The following is a 23,467-nucleotide window of genomic DNA, read 5'->3' as shown; positions in this document are numbered from 1 at the left end:
AAAGCCTTCTGGATAGAATCAGAAACAAATTCTTTAAAATTCATAGGTATATCATGTACATTAGAAGTTGAAGGAACTGCAACTGGCAATGTACTATTACTGATGGACACACTATCTGCATGTAAAAGTTTATCATGACAACTATTACAAATGACATTCGGTGAAATAAATTCCACACTCTTACAACAAATGCACTTAGCTTTGGTAGAACCGATGTCAGGCAGCAATGCTCCAGCAGAAACTTCTGAGGCAGGATCAGATTGAGACATCTTGCAAAATGTAAAAGAAAAAACAACCTATAAAGCAAAATTATCAATTTCCTTATATGACAGTTTCAGGAATGGGAAAAAATGCAAATAGCATAGCCCTCTGATAGAGAAATAGGCAAGAGGCAAACATCAATGGGGTATTAAAATAATGAAAAAGTTTGGCGCCAAGTATGACGCACAACGTAACTGAAAACTTTTTTTGCGCCAATAATAACCGGAAATGACACTGAAATGATGAAGTTGCGTCATAGACATATTTTTCGCACCAAAAGAATTCTCGCGCCAAGAATGATGCAATAAAGTCTAGCATTTGGCGCACAAGTGGGCCTAATACCACCCGCAATTTGCAAGAAGTAGTCAATTGAAAAAAGACTAAACCCCAGGTAAGAAAAAAATTCTAAAAAAAAAAGTTTATTTTCCCCAAATATGAAACTGACAGTCTGCAGAAGGAAATACATGAACCTGACTCATGGCAAATATAACTACAATACATATATTTAGAACATTATATAAATGCATAAAGTGCCAAACCATAGCTGATGTGTCTTAAGTAATAAAAAACATACTTACCGAAAGACACCCATCCACATATAGCAGATAGCCAAACCAGTACTGAAACGGTTATCAGTAGAGGTAATGGTAAATTGAGAGTATATCGTTGATCTGAAAAGGGAGGTAGGAGATGAATCTCTACGACCGATAACAGAGAACCCATGAAATAGACCCCCGTTAGGGAAATCATCGTATTCAATAGGTGATACTCCCTTCACGTCCCTCTGACATTCACTGTACTCTGAGAGGAATTGGGCTTCAACAATGCTGAGAAGCGCATATCAACGTAGCACAAACTTACTTCACCACCTCCATAGGAGGCAAAGTTTGTAAAACTGAATTGTGGGTGTGGTGAGGGGTGTATTTATAGGCATTTTGAGGTTTGGGAAACTTTGCCCCTCCTGGTAGGATTGTATATCCCATACGTCACTAGCTCATGGACTCTTGCCAATTACATGAAAGAAAGGTTTTGCTTTTGTTTCCCACATCTAAATTGTATTGCCATTCACTACAGTTTTAAGGGATCTTTTTAATTACACCTTTTCTGTAGGTGGCAATATTTCTGCCTTCATCCCTTTAGAACATTTCAGCTGCAATCTTGACTGCAATGCAGACATTTTTATATTGTGAAGATGGTTACACAACAGTTGGCCCTTAGTGAAATACATAGCTCTAAATGTAAAAAGTACCATTAGAGAATCCCTTACAGGCCTTGCAGCACTGATAAAGCTTTAGATTTTTGTCTGACCCAAGAGCTTTGGAGAAGGGACATGAAACACCACTTTTTTATTTCATTATTCAGATACCATTTTTTTTTAAAGTTTACAATTTACTTCAATGATCAAGTTTACTTTGCCCTCATGGTGTTCATTGCTAAAGAGCATATTTATGCAGTGTGTATCTGTCTGGAGCACTATATGGGCTCCATTTACCAAGCTGCTATAGCAGTTTTGGAGCCCCAGCGTTTCAGGCTCGCTAAAGACTGCTGCTGCTTAACCTGTACACAACACTTTAGGTGGCAGATTGAAACCATCCCATTCGGATCAGATCATGATGATTAACAGCCCCTCTTGCACGCCATTGGCCGAGCACAAGCAGGGGGCAGTATTACACAATCAGTGGTCGAGGATTGAATGGTCGAGGTTCATAACAGCTAACCTTGTCCGTCCGCCTAATGTTAAATCGAGCCCTATGGCTTTTAATAATATTATACACTTTTGAGTCCTAAGTGTTAGCTGTGATTGCACAATGTATAACATTGTTAAAATCATTATTGGAAAACTGCTGCCATATAGGGCTCCAGAAATGTGCAAGTGAATGTGATAATAGAAGCAAATTGTAAAATCTTTTAACATTTTACACACTTTATGAACCATTAACCCCTTAACAGAAAGAAAGTTCTTGTCATTTAGCCCTTAAAGGGACACTGAACCCAATTTTTTTCTTTTGTGATTCAGATAGAGCATAAAATTTTAAGCAACTTTGTAATTTACTCCTATTATCAAATGTTCCTTATTCTCTTGGTATCTTTATTTGAAATGCAAGAATGTAAGTTTAGATGCCGGCCCATTTTTGGTGAACAACCTAGGTTGTCCTTGCTGATTGGTGGATAAATTCATCCACCAGTCAAAAACTGCTGTCCAGAGTGCTGAATCAAGAAAAAAGCTTAGATGCCTTCTTTTTTATATAAAGATAGCAAGAGAACGAAGAAACATTGATAATAGGAGTAAATTAGGCAGTTGCTTAAAATTGCATGCTCCATCTGAATCACGAAAGAAACATTTGGGTTCAGTGTCCCTTTAAGGACCATGCCTTGTGTTCTGGAGTGTTAGGGCACCTGTTTTGCCTCTTTCGGTATAACATGCTATTTTTGCATTCCTCAGGAGTGAGGCAGTGCAGAAATAGTGTAATGGAGGACACCCCAGGCTAGCGATATCAGGGACAAGGTTTCCTGTGATCTCATGCCTGTCAGTGTTGTGCCGCCATTCATGAGATACACTCTACGATTTCCGTGTATCTCATGCTGCCGATAGGAGCCTGAATGTGAGGCTAGCCAGCAACAGTACAGTAACTGTAAAAAATTAGTTATTGTGCATACAATCACTATGACAGCTAGTGACAGTGATTATATACTTAAAATGGAACTGAGATACTAGCATGCTGTAATGCATGCTGGTATCAGGATCAGTGGCCAATCATTGGATGCCTCAGGTATGAGGCAGTCCGGTCATACACAAAAAATTGGCTCATGGTCATGTGATTACTGTGACAACCAGTCACAGTGATCACGTCAAAAATGACAAGGCATTGTTTGTTATCAATGTCTTGAATTGGCCCCTCCCTGTATCTATCAGTAAGTACATACACTAAAAAAAGTGTATTTTAATAAAGTGTTGTATATATTTTTAAAATAAGATTTATTTTAATAAAGTTTTTTTATATAATTTTATTTTAACTGTTTTAGTGTGTGTGTTTTTACCCTTAAATTTTATTATTCTGCCCTTGGTAATTAAAGGGTTAAACCCGTGTCAAAATACCTCTAGATAAATACTCTGGGGTGTCTAAATTATACAGATATATACTTTTGTTTATCCATTTGAATTAGGTGACCACTATTTACAATCCAAGCATAGCAAATTTTAGCATTAAACCAACAATTACATCTTTGTAGTATTTGACTTATGTTTGCTATAAATTACTTGAAAACATAGATATGGGATATTCCTAAAATCAGGACAACATTATAAATCTATTTGGTTTTATTTTTTCTTAGCTACACTAGTTTTATAGAAATTGTTATGAAGAAAACTGCAAAAAAACCCTTTTTTTCAATTTTTTTCCTCACAGTTTCAGTATTAAATTCATATTTATTATTATTGTATATACCCATATAGGGTATCACTAGAAAGGCCTGTTTGTCTTTTAAGAAAATGGTGTACAATATGTATGGGTTCACTTAACAAGATAGACGATAGACGATAATTAAGGTGAAACCAATAGTGAGCAAAAATGAAAAATTGCTTGGGTCATTTAAGCACAGAAACTAAGAAAAATTATGTGCTTAAAGGGTTAAAGAAAAGATTTGTTTTTAATGTCCCTTTAATGTTTGCCATGTACTCTATAGAAATGATAGAAAAATGCCCATTGTTTTGCATTCCATACAGCAGCATTGTATTTTTCATTTGTGGTAGTATATATACTATATATATATATATATATATATATATATATATATATATATATATATATATATATACAAAAAATGGTGATAGGTCAGCACCAATCTGTAAGTAAACAGTCAGTTTTGTCAAGTAGAAGTGCACGCATGCCAGAGGGTCCTGCAGTTTCTCTCAAATATAATCTAAAAGTGAATTGGCGTCAGCACTATTTCTTTATATAAAGTTAAAAACAGCAGCGTTTTGGGTCCACCTGACCCTTAGTCATAACTAAGGGTCAGGTGGACCCAAAACATTGCTGTTTTTACCTTTATGTCACCTACAGTATATATATATATATATATATATATATATATATATATATATATACATCATTTGTGTGGGTAACTAGAGAAGAATATTGTTACGAGCGGAAAAGAGTAAAAATAGCTTCAGCAAAGAGATGACAAATGTCTCCGAAGTGTAAGGTTTATGAGGATAATAACTTAAAACAAAGGGATAACAACTAACAGACTCTATGGCAAATAAAGTAGTTAATAATATTTTAATGACAACCCACAGTAAATAAACAATAGTAAAGCAATAAAATTTAAACTGTAATGGTATACACTGTTTGCTCGCTTGACATGTATTTATATTTCAGCATTTCTGTTTAACAATTTAAAAATATCTTGCTGGATAATATATCCTAATGCGAGATAAAATAATTTATGTTCTGGAATAAAAACATGTTTTCAACAAAGATTATAAACAACCTAATGGGTTATCAGAAATCCTACAGGTAATTGCTATTATTTCCAATTACTTGCAAACTGCATTGAAATCTCTGATAGAGTGTTTTTCAAAGTGATGGATTTTTATAAATGCCATCATTACTCAAAAACCTAAAAATTGCATAGTAAATTATGCAATTTCAAGCATGTTTAAATTGCCTGAAAATGATGCTTAAAATGTAGTATGTTTCTGAAAGAACTTTGTCTAATTTTATTTCCTAAAGTTAATTTTACTATTAGACTTTTTCCATTTATATTTATAATTGTGACTATAACATATATATATATCATGCAAATACCTTGTTTACCACCATTGCTAGTCACACAAAAAGTTTGTGCAGTAGTCCTTACACAATGTTATGTAAACATGGTACAATTTGTGTTGAGCAACACAAAATCAACTTGAAACAATTAAGAAAACAGACACCAAGTCATAGAGTTCATAGAGTTTTATAAAAAAAAAAATATATATTTTTTATAGGAACCCCTATCACTCCTTCTATAATACACATAGGTCATTAGTAGGTGGCTACAATAAAAAATGGCAGTCACCTCTATAATCTATTTACTGTACATTGATAGAGTTACTCCAAAGCACACGCACATGCAACACACGCTTTCATCTGAAAGGAGCGTTGATGAAAATGTATTTAAAAAAAAAAAATCATAACAACTTATTTTAAAAAAAATAATCATAGCAACTTATTAACATATAAATATATTTAAACCAAAGAAGGTTATAGTTATCCTATATTATAAAAGGCCAAGTGTGTCTGAAGCCGTCATGCGCAGTAGAGACTGTGCGCGGACAAACACACCTGGCCTTAGATTAACCTCCTCGCACGCGGACCTCCGTGCAGCAGCGCACCCACACACTTGGCCTCGCACGCGCACCCAACCTCAAACGCGCACCTCCGCAATTGAAACAGCAGCGTGAGGATCAGTTACAAGCACAGCGCACAGCTGAGACACCTCGCACGTGCACCTCTGGCCTCGCATCTGAAAGGAGCGTTGATGAAAATGTATTTTAAAAAATAAATCATAACAACTTATTTAAAAAAAAATAATCATAGCAACTTATTAACATATAAATATATTTAAACCAAAGAAGGTTATAGTTATCCTATATTATAAAAGGCCAAGTGTGTCTGAAGCCGTCATGCGCAGTAGAGACTGCGCGCGGACAAACACACCTGGCCTTAGATTAACCTCCTCGCACGCGGACCTCCGTGCAGCAGCGCACCCACACACCTGGCCTCGCACGCGCACCCGACCTCAAACGCGCACCTCCGCAATTGAAACAGCAGCGTGAGGATCAGTTACAAGCGCAGCGCACAGCTGAGACACCTCGCACGCGCACCTCCACAATTGAAACAGCAGCGACACCTGACTCCAGACCCTGCGTGAGGATCAGTTACAAGAGGGGAGAAAGAGAGAGAGAGGGGAGAGAGAGGGGGAGAGAGAGAGAGGGGTGAGAGAAAGAGAGGGGGGGGAGAGAGAGGGGAGATGGAGAGGGAGAGAGAAAGAGAGAGGGGAGATAGAGAGAGAGCGCAAAAGAGAGGGGGGAAAGAGAGAGCGCAAAAGATAGAGAGAGGGGAGAGAGAGAGGGGGAGAAAGAGAGGGAGAGAGAGAGAGAGGGGGAGAGAGAGAGAGAGAGAGAGAGAGAGGGGAGAGAGACAGAGGGGGGAGATAGAGAAAGGCGAGAGAGAGAGAGAGAGAGAGAGAGAGAGGGGGGGAGAGAGAGAGGAGAGAGAGAGAGAGAGAGGGGGGGAGAGAGAGAGGGGAGAGAGAGGAGGGAGAGAGAGGAGGGAGAGAGGAGAGAGAGAGGGGAGAGGGAGGGGAGAGAGAGGAGGGAGAGAGAGAGAGAGGAGTGAGAGAGAAGAGAGAGAGGAGAGAGAGAGAGAGAAAGAGAGAGAGGAGATAGAGAGAGAGAGGGGAGAGAGAGAGACAGAAGGGGAGAGAGAGAGAGGGGAGAGAGAGAGACAGAGGGGGGAGATAGAGAGAGAGGAGAGAGAGAGGGGGGAGAGAGAGAGAGGGGGGGGAGAGAAAGGAGAGAGAGGGGGGAGAGAGAGGAAGGAGAGAGAGGGGGAGCGAGAGAGAGAGAGAGAGAGAGAGAGAGAGAGAGAGAGAGAGAGAGAGAGAGAGAGAGAGAGAGAGAGAGAGAGAGAGAAAGAGAGAGGGGAGAGAGAAAGAGAGAGGGGAGAGAGAGAGGGGGCGAGAAAGAGGGGAGCAAGAGAGAGGGGAGAGAGAGAGAAGGGAGAGAGAGAAGGGAGAGAGAGAAGGGAGAGAGAGAGGGGAGAGAGAGAGGGGAGAGAGAGAGGTGAGAGAGAGAGAGGGAAGAGAGAGAGAGAGAGAGAGAGAGGGGAGTGAGAGAGAGAGGGGAGAGAGAGAGAGGGGAGATGGAGAGAGAGAGGGGAGATGGAGAGAGAGAGAGAAAGAGAGAGGGGAGATACAGAGAGAGAGCGCAAAAGAGAGGGGGGGGGAGAGAGAGCGCAAAAGAAAGGGGGAGAGAGAGAGCTCAAAAGAGAGGGGGAGAGAGAGCCCAAAAGAGAGGGGGGAGAGAGAGAAAGCAAAAGAGAGTGGGAGGGAGAGAACGCAAGGGGTGGGTCCACTGTACTGCAAAAAATGGCCCGTGTAAACAGGCTTTAGGACTAGTATTTAATAAAATATCAAAATCTTTCGTCCCTAACATCGCTGCCACCTACCTACACTTATTAACCCCTAATCTGCCACCCACAACGTCGCCGCCACTATATTAAATTTATTAACCCCTAAATCTAAGTCTAACCCTAACACCCCCTAACTTAAATATAATTAAAATAAATCTAAGTAAAATTCCTATCATTACCTAAATAATTCCTATTTCAAACTAAATACCTGTAAAATAAACCCTAAGATAGCTACAATAAAACTAATAGTTACATTGTATCTAGCTTAGGGTTCATTTTTATTTTACAGGCAAGTTTGTATTTATTTTAACTAGGTAGAATAGTTATTAAATAGTTATTAACTATTTAATAACTACCTAGCTAAAATAAATACAAATTTACCTGTAAAATAAAACCTAACCTAAGTTACAATTACACCTAACACTACACTACAGTTAAATTAATTCCCTAAATTAAATACAATTAAATACAATTAAATAAAATGATCTAAAGTACAAAAAAAACCACACTAATTTACAGAAAATAATAAACAAATTACAAGAATTTTAAGATAATTACACCTAATCTAATCCCATTAACAAAATAAAAAAGCCCCCCCAAAATAAAAAAGTCCTACCCTACACTAAATTACAAATAGCCCTTAAAAGGGCCTTTTGTGGGGCATTGCCCCAAAGTAATCAGCTCTTTTACCTGTCAAAAAATTATAAATCCCCCCCAAGATTAAAACCCACCACCCACACAACCAACCCTACTCTAAAACCCACCCAATACTCCCTTAAAAAACCTAACCTTAACCCCTTGAAGATCACCATACCGGGAGAAGTCTTCACCCAACCGGGCCAAAGTCCTCAACGGTGGCAGATTAGGGGTTAATAAGTGTAGGTAGGTGGCAGCAACATTGGGGTGGCAGATTAGAGGTTAATAAATATAATGTAGGTGTCGGCGATGTTGGGGGCAGCAGATTAGGGGTTAATAAGTATAATGTAGGTGGCGACGGTGTCCGGAGCGGCAGATTAGGGGTTAATCAATATAATGTAGGTGTCAGCGATGTCGGGGGTGGCAGATTAGGGGTTAATAAGTGTAAGATTAGGGGTTCATGTTAGGGTGTTAGGTGTAGACATACATTTTATTTCCCCATAGTAATCAATGGGGCTGCGTTAGGAGATAAACGCTGCTTTTTTGCAGGTGTTAGGTTTTTTTCCAGCCGTCTCTCCCCCATTGATTCCTATGGGGAAATTGTGCATGAGCACGTTACACCAGCTCACCGCTGACTTAAGCAGCACTGGTATTGAGGTGAGATGTGGAAAAAAAGTTTGCTCTACGATCACTTTTTTTGCAGTTAACGCTGGGTTTGTAAAAACCCGTAATACCAGCGCTGTCTGTAAGTGAGCGGTGAGCATAAACTGCTCGTTAGCACCGCACCCCTGTTGACGCAAAACTCGGAATCTAGCCGAATGTTAGTACATTTTATTACAGAGCTCCCTCTATGTGCATAAAGCATAGAACCAGTAATCATCATAATTTAAATTCATCTAAATAAATACTTGTAACTAGCTCAGAGTCATTTTAAGGATATAATGCATCTAATGTGATTTTTACTGTGATTTTTACTCATAAATTGACAAATAAGTATATACATTTGTAGATATATTAGTGACAGATTTTCCTATTCACCTGTTATCATGAACTTATAATCATTTTATCCTATTAAGAAAATCAGCAATAAACTATCTCAGCATTTGAATAGAGCTACTAATCTAAGATTAAATCCTGTTAGTACCTAGTTAATATAATTTCTAAAATATTATAACATCTGAATTCGGTATTTCCAGTGCATATAAAGGGTGTTCATTGATTTAGATATGTATTTTCAAGCTCTTTTCTGGGATTAGAGTTCTGAAGAAAAAAAATGATACACCAACAAATAGGTGACACATCCCCACAGCAAAGTATATATAAAACGATGAGTCAACCCTTATTTTTTAGCTATTATAGTAGAGTTAGTAAGTATTCAAGAGTTCAGTAGAAGATGGAGATTATTGTGATTAACCAAAGTGTTATTGAGATAATAAAAATGTGTAGACATCGTTAAACACCCTAGAAAACAGCTTGATCTTGATTTCACAGAGACACGCACATACAAACATGCGTATACATAGTGAAACAGGATAATAGTTAAGAGGTGTAAGAAGTGGTATGATGAAGACTCTGTCAGACCCATTAAGGAAAAGAAAACATAAAGGAATGTAAAGCACAAAGACAATAAATGACACATAGATTAAAGAGGAACAATCGGTCCAATTCAAATGGACCAGAAAAGGCATCTGAATAGCTAGACCAGTTATGGTTCCATAACTTCTCTAGCCATACAGAGCCTGTTTCTGGTCCTGTTGACCTAAACCAATTGTTCCTCTTTATTCTATTTGCCATTCGTTGCCTCTAGCTAATTCTCCTGGAAGAACCTACAAGGTTTATATTCAGGCATGTTGACAGCAAGGTACTCAAGCAGTGCATAACTTTAAAAAAAATCTGTGTTTCTGCTAATGAGCAGTATGCAAGTGGTATTTATAAACAATTTTTTTTTTATTGCAATTATGTGGGCACAAAAAAAGGGTCAATCAATTAAAAGCAATACAGTATTAAAGCAGTAGTCTGGTACCAAGGGTAAAGGAAAATCTATAATATAATGTGCCCATTATTTATTTTAATCATATTTTTAAACTATTACTCCTTGTCTGAGTTACATTCAAAATGGGTTAATGTTTTACATAGGCATGTGCAAATATCCATTTAATAAAAATTGTCTAAACTTTATTGTACAACTCTGTTTGGCAAGTCAACTGGTTACCTAGATTTGCATAATTAAAGGGAAAGAACAGTCAAAAATGAAATGTGCATGAATGCATTTCAATTTGAAATATAAGCATTTTTGTAATATACTTCCATTAGCAAAAACTGCTTCATACGCACATAACCTTTGAAGGCTCATGCACCACACTTTCTCAGAGAGTCAGCAGTGGCTTGTTGGACACAAAGTACGTCTTCAGAAGCAATACTCACCACTGCCAGCACTCTAAGAAGGTGTGGTGTTTGAATACTAGTGCACAGCCTTTGCAGAATATGTGCATATGCTGAAGAAAAACAGTAATAACTTTTTCTAGAAGTGTTTTTTGCTAAAGGAAGTATATTGAACAAATGCTGATATTGTAAATTGAAATAAACCCATGCACATATAAATGTTGACCTTTCTACCCCTTTAAGTAAATAAAGTGCTCACAGAAGTAATGTTTAATTTTACTATTATTTGTACTGCCACTGACAAGTAAGGAGGGATTTGAAGGTTTGCATGCATAGACTTCCACACACACACACACACACACATACATACACACACGCATACACACACACACACACACACACACACATACACACACACACACACATACACGCATATACACACACACACACACACATACACGCATACACACACACACACATACACGCATACACATACACGCATACACACACACACACATACACGCATACACACACACACACACACACATACATACACACATACATACACACACACACATACACACACACACACACACACACACACACACACACATACACACACATACATCTTTTTAACATTATGTCACTTAAATTAGTTAAAAAACGAATGAGTGAAGTAATATTAATTTTATTATATTTTTGTATCTAATGTCACATTGCCTGTATCACATACACAGCTTATCAGGCAAATCCTATTGTGGCATACTTGGGTATAGAACACTTTCCCTGGCACATATCATCATGGCATATACACTTTACTTTACACTTTCCTTTTGACACACGTAATATCAATATTTCTCTACACTGGCCTTCAAATGTCATTAACTGAACAGATACCAAGGATTTCCCTACTGTATTACAGGTAGGTCAGTCACGGTGAGTGGGCAGCTGACCACACATGGCAGGTAATTAAATTCTGACCTGTTAGAAGTAATTGAGGGTAAAATTGAGGAACACTGATATCTGTAACACATTCATTCTTTACCTTAGCTGCATCAGGGAAAAAAACTATTTAAAAAAGTCACTGAGTTTTTTTATATGTTTTTAATATAAATATTCTAGACATAAGATCGTTTCTATTTTTTATTTTAATGGTTGTTTTGTTTCTTTATAAAATATGTTTATTGGTTTGTTGTGTGGATTATCATTGCAGAAATCATGGTTGAGATTAAAGGGACAGTCTAGTGAAAATTAAACTTTCATGATTCAGCTAGGGCATGCAATTTTAATAAACTTTCCAATTTACTTTTAGCATCACATTTGCTTTGTTCTCTTGGTATTCTTTTTTAAAAACTAACTACATATGCTAATTTCGAAGCCCTTGAATGCCGCCTTTTATCTCAGTGTATTTTGACAGTTTCACAGCCAGACAGAGCTAGTTCATGTGTGCCATATAGATAACATTGTGCTTACTCCAGTGGAGTTACTTATGAGTCAGGACTGATTGGCTAAAATGCAAGTCTGTCGAAATAACTGAGATAAGGGGCAGTCTGCAGAGGCTTAGATACACGGTAATCACAGAGATAAAAAGTGTATTAATATAACAGTGTTAGTTATGCAAAATTGGGGAATGGGTAATAAAGGGATTACCATTTTTTTATACAAACATTTTCAAGTAGACTGTCCCTTTAACTGTCACTAAGCTATCATCTGATGTTCGATACTGTTCCTCTGCCTCCTCTCCTTTTTTCTTCCAAAAGGTAGAATCATGTTCTTTAAAGGTGCACTAAATGATGGCACCTGTCTTCTTAGGTGCCAGGTTGTGGTTATGTTTACCTTTCACTGGGTTGCGGATAATCATAGTTAATAACCAAGTTTTACATCCATACTCAGCATTACCTGTAAAAACCTGGGAATTATTTTTCAATTAATAAATAATAATTTGTTAATATTTTTTTACTTCCATTTGTGAAACCTCATGTTATTAATGAATTAAATAAAGTAGAATGTTCATAACTCCATAAATCTTTAATTATATCACTATATTTTCCTTTAAGGCAGATGCTTACATCTTTTAATACAGTAAGTGCTCACCAAGTCCAGCAAATATGCATACACTGAATGTGCAAGCTATAGGAGTTATTGTGCAGGCTCCTAAACATAGCTAAGTGCAAATGACAGCAGTGCCATCCAAGAAAAATCCATTAATTTTTATTCATGTGGGTTAACACCAAACAAACATTTCAGGCTTAATCCCTCTTCATGGTCTTAGCCAGGAATAATTGTGTGAGCCTGAAATATAGTCGCTGTTTTTGACATGAGAAGAAACATTGATTTGTTGGACAATATCATTTGACAGATGTTCCTAAGCTTCTACTGCACCTGTGGGAGTTATTGGTAGATTTATTACTAACCATTTCTTGGGTAAAATGCCCCACTAAAAATGGGTCAGTTAAGTAGGTTTTCCCATAAAAACAAAAACACACACAGACATACCTGTGTAGACATAAAACATGCTCTAAAGAAATCCCACAAATTCCAATGCCTAATTTAGGAATTCTAAGCAATATATCTCTCTGGGTATTCTTATTCTAGGAAATCTTTGCAAATTTAATTTTGTTAATAAAAAATCATTATTCGTTATATTATACAAAATATTTGATAAACAGAAATGAAATGAAACATGATATTAGATACACAAAAAATAGACTACTCATAAAGAAAATAGTAACTAAAATAATTCTTTGCATGACATTTTATATAATACATTTTATGTGGTCATAGGAAGGTATGTGAAAAAAAAAAGGAGTAAGAATCCCTTCTAAATATATGTTCTACTTATATTTCAAAGTCCACTATTACTGCTAGAATTTCATTGTAAAATAAATTCCCCTGGATTTATATTTGACAATCTTTTAACTGCCTAATTAACTTTGTGTAAGAGACTGCAAAGGTAGATACATTTTGTATATTTACTGTGTTACTTGTGAAATAGCGGAACGTGTATATTTACTGGAGTGTATAAAAGGGTAGAGTGGTAACATTGTAAAAACACATATATTGGATTTGGTCTTATTTCTGTGGTTCAAGACATAGAAAGGTTTTCTAAATGCTGATTTAGTTACTAAGCAACCCATACGCTGCTCTGTGAATCATTGCTTAAGGTAATGAGTGTTTAAGTAGACCAGGTTAACTTATAAATAAACCAATAAAGAGAATAAGTTTTCAAAAAGATTCAGCTTTCAATTAAAATGAGAAGTGAAAAAAAGCCCATATTTCTCTCTTTCATAAAGTACAATTTCCCTTAACAGCAGACAGATAGCTTAAAATATCATTACAGTGATATTTTAAAATGACTGCAGCATTGTGGACTTTTTAAACATTGCACACTCACAAAAATGGAAACATTTTTTTTTAAACATTATAATATTTAAAATGAACCGACCATTTGCATCTCAGTGCAATGTATTGATTTTGAGCTCTGCTTTACATTATGCTATTATGTTTATGACATTGATTGATGTTTATTAAAGGAATAGTCTAGTCAAAATGAAACTTTCATGATTCAGATAGAGCAGGCAATTTTAAGCAACTTTCAACTTGAACTTGAAAAAGCAAGAATGTAATCATTTGAGCCTGACAATTTTTGGTTCAGCACCTAGATAAAACTTGCTGATTGGGGACTACATTTAGACTACATTCAGCAAGCGCTACCCAGGTTCTGAACCAAAAATGGCCTGGCTCCTTAGCTTACATTCAAATAAAGATACCAAGAGAACTAAGACAAATTGATAATAGAAGTAAATTAGAAGGTTGATTAAAATTGCATGTTTTTTCTGGATAATGGAAGTTTAATTTTGACTATACTATCCCTTTAACACAGACCAGGATTACAATCAGTCCAAATAGCCTTCCAATACCAGTTGAATGGATTACTGTGAGGCTTCCAATGTCAAACCCATTTCAATCTATTTGTCGTCTTTAGGATAACCTGTTTTAATGCACCAAACAAATAAGGTCTGTACCTTACATGGAACCAATTTAACCCCTTAAGGACCAGCGACGTACCCTGTATGTCGCTGGCCTTTTTTGGGGACTTGATTGTTTTATAATGTGGTCTTGCCACCAGCGTTGAGACTGCTCTATTCCACAAAGCCTGCTGGAGGGAGGGCATTAATAGCGTGTTCTTGCTAGACTTGTGCTATTATGGCCTGAAAAAACCCTTAACGACCAGTGACATACAGGGTACATTGTGGTCATTAAGGGGTTAACAAAGCTATTCCATTCAGTCAGAAAATTAAGTTTTTGTCTGTTACTCAAAGGATGAACTTTTGAAATTCTGCACTTTTGACTTGTGTGTTTTGGATGACAATTTTTGGTTGTTTGTTTGCTTATTTATTTATTTATTTTTTGCACATTCAAACATGTTCAATATGAACCATTTCTTAAAGGGCAGTGGTGTATTTAGGTTTTGTGCTGCTCTAGGCACTCAAAATTCTGCTGCCCCCTAAACCCCCTCAAGGGTTTAGGCCTATTTTAGCCATAATATTTTTTTGCTCAGGGAAAAATTTGATATTTTTTTTTAAGTAAATATCCAACAGGGCACACATACACACACACACATAAACAAACAAACACACACACACATACATAGACACAGACACATGCACACAAAGAGTTATACACATGCACAAGGTCACACACACACACACATAAACAAACACACACACACATACATAGACACATACACATGCACACAAAGAGTTATACACATGAACAAGGTCACACACACACATACACACACACACACACATATATATATATATATATATATATATATATATATATATATATATATATATATATATATATATATATACATACACTCACCGGCCACTTTATTAGGTACACCTGTTCAATTGCTTGGTATCACAAATTGCTAATCAGCCAATCTCATGGCAGCAACTCAATGCATTTAGGCATCTAGACATGGTGTAGACGACTTTCTGACGTTCAAACTGAGCATCAGAATGGGGAAGAAAGGGGATTTAAGTGACTTTGAACGTGTCATGGTTGTTGGTGCCAGACGGGCTGGTCTGAGTATTTAAAAAACTGGTGATCTACTGCGATTTTCACACACAACCATCTCTAGGGTTTACAGAGAATGGTCCGAAAAAGAGAAAATATCCAGTGAGTGGCAGTTGTGTGGACAACAATGCTTTGTTGATGTCAGAGGTCAGAGGAGAATGGGCAGACTGGTTTGAGATGATAGAAAGGCAACAGTAACTCAAATAACCCCTTGTTACAACCAAGGTATGCAGAATACCATCTCTGAATGCACAACACATCGAACCTTTGAAGCAGATGGGCTACAGCAGCAGAAGACCACACTAGGTGCCACTCCTGTCAGCTAAGAACAGGAAACTGAGGCTACAATTTGCACAGGCTCAACAAAATTGCGCTATAGAAGATTGGAAAAATGTTGCCTGGTCTGATGAGTCTCGATTTCAGCTGCGACATTCCGATGGCAGGGTCAGAATTAGGTATAAACAACATGAAAGCATGGATCCATCCTTTCTTGTATCAATGGTTCAGGCTGGTGGATGTGTTATGCTGTGGGAGATATTTTCTTCCCACAATTTGGGCCCCTTAGTACCAATTAAGCATTGTATAAACCCCACCTCTACCTGAGTATTGTTGCTGACCATGTCTATCCCTTTGTGACTACAGTGTAGTCATAAAGTAGAGTTAGTGTAAAAAAATCTTTTTTTAGACTTAAAGGAAAAGTACACATCATAAATAATGAAATTTATTACATTGAATTCATCCATATATGTTACTATAACAAAGTCTTCATAATATGATATTTGAATTAAACACAATATTCATATAACATTTATATAGTGTACTGTACATTTACATATTTCTATTTTCTATATAAAAAGAATGAACGCTAAATGGCAAAAATGAATGAAATCATTATTTCTACTAATATACACCTGTGAACAATATGATAGTTGTGTTACACTCAGTCTGTCTGTCCTGTATGCCTGCCTCTCGCACATAAAAAGCTATTTTGAAGTGGGGGTGGTGTGCTGGTAAAAATCTCTACTAAGCACATGGCATTTGGCTCTTTAACTTGTTTTTCTTCCTTAAGTCTGCTGCCGATTGTACAAAATGCTCCAAGTAACAATTGTAATTGATAAACTAGAATACTTACAATCAGTACCTGTGTTAAATTATAGTGTGCTTACAAGCCCATTGATATATTTTATATGTCTTAAAAGGTTTCAAGTTACACTGTCATATAGCGTGACTCAATAGCTGAGGTCTCTTCTACAGATCATGTATGAAATGAAAATAAAAAAAATCATATTGTTCTTGCTGTGTGTTCCCTGTGGCTCACAAAACACATTTGTCATGTCTAACACTTTATATGGTTCTGTCTATGTAAAAACCAAAATGGCAAATAAGTAGCTAATTAGTCTATAAACCTACATACCGAGCAACTGTGTAATCTAAAATCAGATACATTAAAAATGCAAATTTTAGTTTTTGTCAGCAGTACAATAAATAAATAAAATCATGTTGTTATCTAATGAGCCTTCTATATATATTTTCCTTCTGAAACTTTTTATGAAATTTTAAAGTATTAAGTGCTAGATTACGAACGGAGCACAAATTTTTCTGCACAAGCGATAAGGGGTTTATTGCGGGTGTTTGCACTCATCAGGTTTACTTCTGGTATTACGAGTTGAAAGTAAACAAGATCGCAAATTAAGCTAGAATGATGACTACGTCATCATTCGCTCTGGTTAACTCTTTTGCGAAACAAAATAAGTGTCAGAAAACACATAAAAAATATATTACACAGTACATTTACACTCATAATAACACTATCAATACAAATTATTGGAAAAAAATATTGCACAGAAAAGTTAAAAGGGCTCAAAGATATCAGGACTCAGGTGTTAGAAAAAAAGGCAGACAAAGGGCTTTAACATAGAGATACATACGTATACATGTCTAAAGATGTGCGTATATATATATATATATATATATATATATATACATATACATATACGGTATATATATATATATATATATATATAAATATATATATATATATACTGTGGCCTCGATCCGATATGCAGCGTCGCCCGCAGAAGCCGGCGATGCCAAAATTTGCGTGGGTTTGGTATCCTATATACGGCATAACCTAGAAGTTACGCTGGTATATTTCTGCCTTCGCCCATAGTTTTTTGGGCCATAGACAGGTATACCAAACCCGCGCAATTTGGTATCCAATATACAGCGTAAGGACTTACGTGGCAAAAATGGAGAAATCTTACTCCATTTTCACCTCACCACAAAATGCAGCCATAGTAAGCCTTACGCTGTCTATTGGAGCCCCGTAACTCCCTAAAATAGCTGCAAAATAAAACCTAACACCGAACGCATGCGCAATGTCTATCTACCTGTCAACCGCAAACTGCTAAATAAAACCTAACACCTAACGCATGCGCAATGTCTATCTACCTGTCAACCGCAATCCCCCACCGCAATCCCTAATAAAGTGTTTAACCCCTAAACCGCCACTCCCTGACCCCGCCGTAACCTACATTAAAAGTATAACCTCCTAATGTGATCCCCCTACACCGTCGCCAGCTACATTACATACCCCCTAATGTGAGCTCCTACCCCGCCGCCAGCTATATTAAACTACCCCCTAATGTGAGCCCCTTACACCGCCGCCAGCTATATTAAATGTATTAACCTCTAATTTAATCCCCCTACACCGCCGCCAGCTATATTAAATGTATTAACCCCTAATCTAATCCCCCTACACCGCCACCAGCTATATTAAATGTATTAACTACTAATTTAATCCCCCTATACTGCCGCCACCAATATTAACTAAATTAACCCTAATTATATTAGAGTTAATGTAGTCAATATAGTTATTATATTATATATATTAACTATATTAACCCTAATTATATTAGGGTTAATATAGTTAATATCGTTATTATATTATATATATATTAAGTTTAATAACCCTATCTAATTCTAACATCCCTAACTAAATTCTTATTAAATTAAATCTAATTAATATTAATATTATTAATAAAATATTCCTATTTAAATATAAATACTTACCTATAAAATAAACCCCAAGATAGCTACAATGTAATTAATAATTAAATTGTAGCTATTTTAGGGTTTATATTTATTTTACAGGTAACTTGGTATTTATTTTAACTAGGTACAATAGCTATTAAATAGTTAATAACTATTTAATAGCTACCTAGTTAAAATAATTACCAATTTACATGTAAAATAAATCCTAACCTAAGTTACAAATACACCTACACTATCAATAAATTAAATAAACTACAAATATCTAAACTAAAATACAATTAAATAAACTAAACTAAATTACAAAAAAAGCAAACACTAAATTACAAAAAATAAAAAAAGATTACAAGATTTCTAAGCTAATTACACCTATTCTAAGCCCCCTAATAAAATAATAAAGCCCCCCAAAATAAAAAAAAAAATCCCTACCCTATTCTAAATTTAAAAAGTTAACAGCTCTATTACCTTACCAGCCCTTAAAAGGGCATTTTGCGGGGCATGCCCCAAAGAAATCAGCTCTTTTGCCTGTAAAAAAAACCCCACAATACCACCCCCCAACATTACAACCCACCACCCACATACCCCTACTCTAACCCAAACCCCCCTTAAAAAAACCTAACACTAAGCCCCAAAAGATCTCCCTACCTTGCCTTCACCCAGCCGGGCAGAACTCTTCATCCAATCCGGGCGATGTCTTCAATCAAGCGGCAGAGAAGTCTTCCATCTGGCGATGTCTTCATCCAAGCGGCAAAGAAGAATTCTTCCATCCGGCGATGTCTTCAATCAAGCGGCAGAGAAGAAGTCTTCCATCCGGGCGATGTCTTCAATCAAGCGGCAAAGAAGAGGTCCTCCATCGGGGCAAAGTTTTCTTCTAAGCGGCATCTTCAATCTTCTTTCTTCGCTCCTCTGAAGCGGAACATCCATCCGGCACGATGACTTCCCGATGAATGAGGTTCCTTTAAATGACGTCATCCAAGATGGCGTCCATCGAATTCCGATTGGCTGATAGGATTCTATTAGCCAATCAGAATTAAGGTAGAAAAATCTGATTGGCTGATTGAATCAGCCAATCAGATTCAAGTTTAATCCGATTGGCATGCCCCGCAAAAGGCACTTTTAAGGGCTGGTAAGGTAATAGAGCTGTTAACATTTTAAATTTAGAATAGGGTAGGGAATTTTTTTTATTTTGGGGGGCTTTATTATTTTATTAGGGGGCTTGGAATAGGTGTGATTAGCTTAAAAATCTTGTAATCTTTTTTTATTTTTTTGTAATTTAGTGTTTGCTTTTTTTTGTAATTTAGTTTCGTTTATTTAATTGTATTTTAGTTTAGATATTTGTAGTTTATTTAATTTATTGATAGTGTAGGTGTATTTGTAACTTAGGTTAGGATTTATTTTACAGGTAAATTGGTAATTATTTTAACTAGGTAGCTATTAAATAGTTATTAACTATTTAATAGCTATTGTACCTAGTTAAAATAAATACCAAGTTACCTGTAAAATAAATATAAACCCTAAAATAGCTACAATGTAATTATTAATTACATTGTAGCTATCTTAGGGTTTATTTTATAGGTAAGTATTTAGATTTAAATAGGAATATTTTAATTTAAAATGTTAATATTAATTAGATTTATTTTAATAAGAATTTAGTTATGGATGTTAGAGTTAGATAAGGTTATTATACTTAATATATATATATATATAATAACGATATTAACTATATTAACACTAATATAATTAGCGTTAATATAGTTAATATATATAATATAATAACTATATTAACTATATTAACCCTAATATAATTAGGGTTAATATAGTTAATATAGCTGGCGGCGGTGTAGGGGGATTAGATTAGGGGTTAATCTATTTAATATAGGTGGCAGCGGTGTAGGGGGATTAGATTAGGGGTTAATACATTTATTATAGGTGGCGGCGGTGTAGGGGGATTTAGATTAGTTGCAAAAGAGCTGATTTCTTTGTGACAATGCCCCGCAAAAAGCCCTTTTAAGGGCTGTTAAAAGAGCTGATTTCTTTGGGGAAATGCCCCGCAAAAAGCCCTTTTAAGGGCTTGCAATAGACCTGTTACTTTGGGGCAATGTCACGCAATAGGCTCTTTTAAGGGCTCGTAATAGCGGTAATTACTTTAGTGGGATTAGATTAGGGGTTAATGTATTTAATATAGCTGGCGGCGGTATAGGGGGATTAGATTAGGGGTTAATTAATTTAATATAACTGGCGGCGGTATAGGGGATTAAATTAGGGGTTAATGTAATTAATATAGCTGGCGGCGGGGTAGGGGGATTAAATTAGGGGTTAATAATTTTAATATAGCTGGCGGCGGGGTAGGGGGCTCACATTAGGGGGTAGTTAATGTAGGTGGCGGTGGGGTCCGGGAGCGGCAGTTTAGGGGTTAATAACTTTATTAGGTGGTGGTGGCATCCGGGAGCGGCGGTTTAGGGGTTAATAACTTTATTACGTGGCGGCGGGGTCCGGGAGCGGCGGTTAGTGGTTAATACATTTTTTATTGTTAGGATAGTGAGAGGGGATAGCGGATAGAGGGTTAGACGTGTCGGCTATGTTTGGGAGGCGTGTTAGACAGTACGGGTGATTTTATAACTTAGTCAGGTTTTGTAGGCGCCGGCAGTTTCTAAAGTGCCGTAAGTCACTGGCGACTCCAGAAATTTGTACTTACGCAGATTTCTGGAAATCGCTGGTTTATCCGACTTACGGCACTTAAGCATCTGACGTCGCCGTATATAGGATAGCTCGAGTTGCGAGCTGAAACTACGGGCGGTGGGGGTTCCCTCGCTTGCGCCGCAAACTGCGATCTTTATCGGATCGAGCCCTGTTTATATATGTATGTATGAATCTTTGAGCCCTTATAACTTTTCTGTAAAATATTTTATTTTAATATTTTTTTTTATTCAGATAGAGCATGCAATTTTAAACAACTTTCTAACTTCTATTACAATTTTTTTTTTTGTTCTTTTGGTAGCTTTTATTGAAAAGTATTGATATGAACGGAACTTAGAATCCGGTTCATTCCTAGAGCACTATATGGCAGCAGTTTTGCATGAATGTTATACATTTGCAAGAGGTATCATGTTAACACAGAATATCATGGGAACACAAAAGAAAATGTTTAGGTTTCATATCCCTTTAAGATATATTTTTATTTAAAATATTGCGTAAAACATGTTTCTGTATGTTTGAAAATGAGAAGAATTTTATAGTTAGATTTTATTATTAAATAAACTTTGGTGTTGGCAATATATAATTGGAAACAATTTGTTAAAATTAATGGATTGATTTCCGACCCTGTATTCCTCAATACAGGTGTCCCACAGGATTGTGTTCTTTCTCCCTTGCTCTATTCCTTATTTACCAATGATTGTACTTCTGCAAATGAATATGTGAGGTTATTCAAATTTGCAGACAACTACTCTTATCTCAGATGAAGATGAACTGAGCTATCATGATATAATTAACTATTGTTTTGTACACATTTGTATACATCTGGGGTATGACAGATATACCACTAAGGTGTGATTGGTTAACACATATTCACTGTGGGAGGGATTTTGGATACATATGCACTGAGTCACATTGTAAGTGGTCTGAGGAAGGGGAAGGTTTATAAATATATATATATATATATATATATATATATGTCTATATATATTTTTTTGCCTTCATAACTCTTTAAATGGGACAACTAATTTGTATATTGTAGTAGATTTTTTTCTGTGACTGTACTTTCTGTAATATCACCAAACTATACATTATTTTTCAAAAGATAGCAAACCTGTACATGAAATTTCTATCCTTGTTTTTATTGTAAAAGTCTGATTCTACATAATGAAACTAATAATTGAATTATCTATTTCCAGGTGCCACAGAATGTGCTCTTCAGTTCTCATCTCATTATTGGTACTGGGATACTGTGATGAAAATCTGTGTGTTCATCTTCGCTTTCATCATTCCTGTATTTATTATAACTATCTGTTACACTTTGATGATCTTACGTTTAAAAAGCGTCCGTCTGCTTTCAGGATCTCGTGAAAAAGACAGAAATCTCCGTCGAATAACTCGACTGGTACTTGTGGTGGTAGCTGTATTTATAGTGTGCTGGACTCCCATTCATATTTTTGTTCTAGTGGAAGCCCTTGTAAATGTGCCCCAAAATATTGCTGTAGTTTCCATTTATTATTTTTGCATTGCTTTGGGGTACACTAATAGCAGCCTAAATCCAATCCTATATGCTTTCTTGGATGAAAATTTTAAAAGATGTTTTAAGGATTTTTGCTTTCCGTCAAAGATTAGAATGGATCGCCAAGCAAACAGTAGAGTTGGCAATATTGTGCAAGACCCTGCATACACAAGGAAAACTAGTACTAAGCCGGTATGACTAGCAGTAGAAATGACCTCCTTTACAGCCCCAGGGAGAGGAAAAACAAATGAACTGGGATTAACACAAATAACTTCTGCAGTATAAGCATTAATGCACTGCAGGTTTGTTTGACCACAATGCTTTGACATTTTACAGACACTTTATAGCCTTCTAAAGTTCAGATGCTAGTAAGAATTAGTAATCAATACTTCCAGTGTCCTGAGAATATGTGTTTAATATATTTGCAGAATAATGGCATATCGTCAACTAGTTTTCAAATATTTGCAATGTGTTTATAAATAGCAGCATTGTGTTTGTTCAGAACTAACATATTTTTTTAAATGTCTAAGAGGAAATAAGCATAAACAGTTGTGTATATATTGTAATTAATGTAATATTTGGCAGTTTAGTGGTTTAAAATATTTTACAACTATTTGAATTATTTTTGTATTATTACATTTCCTATAAATGAGTACAC

General features: G+C 36.2%; 1 protein-coding gene across 3 annotated transcripts in view; it reads left to right on the top strand.

The window, feature by feature from the left end:
• OPRK1 (opioid receptor kappa 1) overlaps window positions 1-23,027 on the top strand; it is a 69,177-nt gene extending 46,150 nt beyond the window's left edge. For 2 of the 3 annotated variants that reach the window (XM_053715036.1, XM_053715038.1), the window contains exon 3: window positions 22,490-23,027. In XM_053715036.1, coding sequence (XP_053571011.1) covers window positions 22,490-23,007 — 518 coding nt within the window. In that variant the 3' untranslated portion in view covers window positions 23,008-23,027. The remainder of the gene's footprint in view (window positions 1-22,489) is intronic. The other variant, XM_053715037.1, reaches the window with a different exon arrangement.
• Window positions 23,028-23,467: the final 440 nt, after the last annotated feature.

Source organism: Bombina bombina, chromosome 5 (genome assembly GCF_027579735.1).
Source record: "Bombina bombina isolate aBomBom1 chromosome 5, aBomBom1.pri, whole genome shotgun sequence".
NCBI lineage: Eukaryota > Metazoa > Chordata > Amphibia > Anura > Bombinatoridae > Bombina > Bombina bombina.
This window is presented reverse-complemented; position numbering and strand designations above follow the sequence as displayed.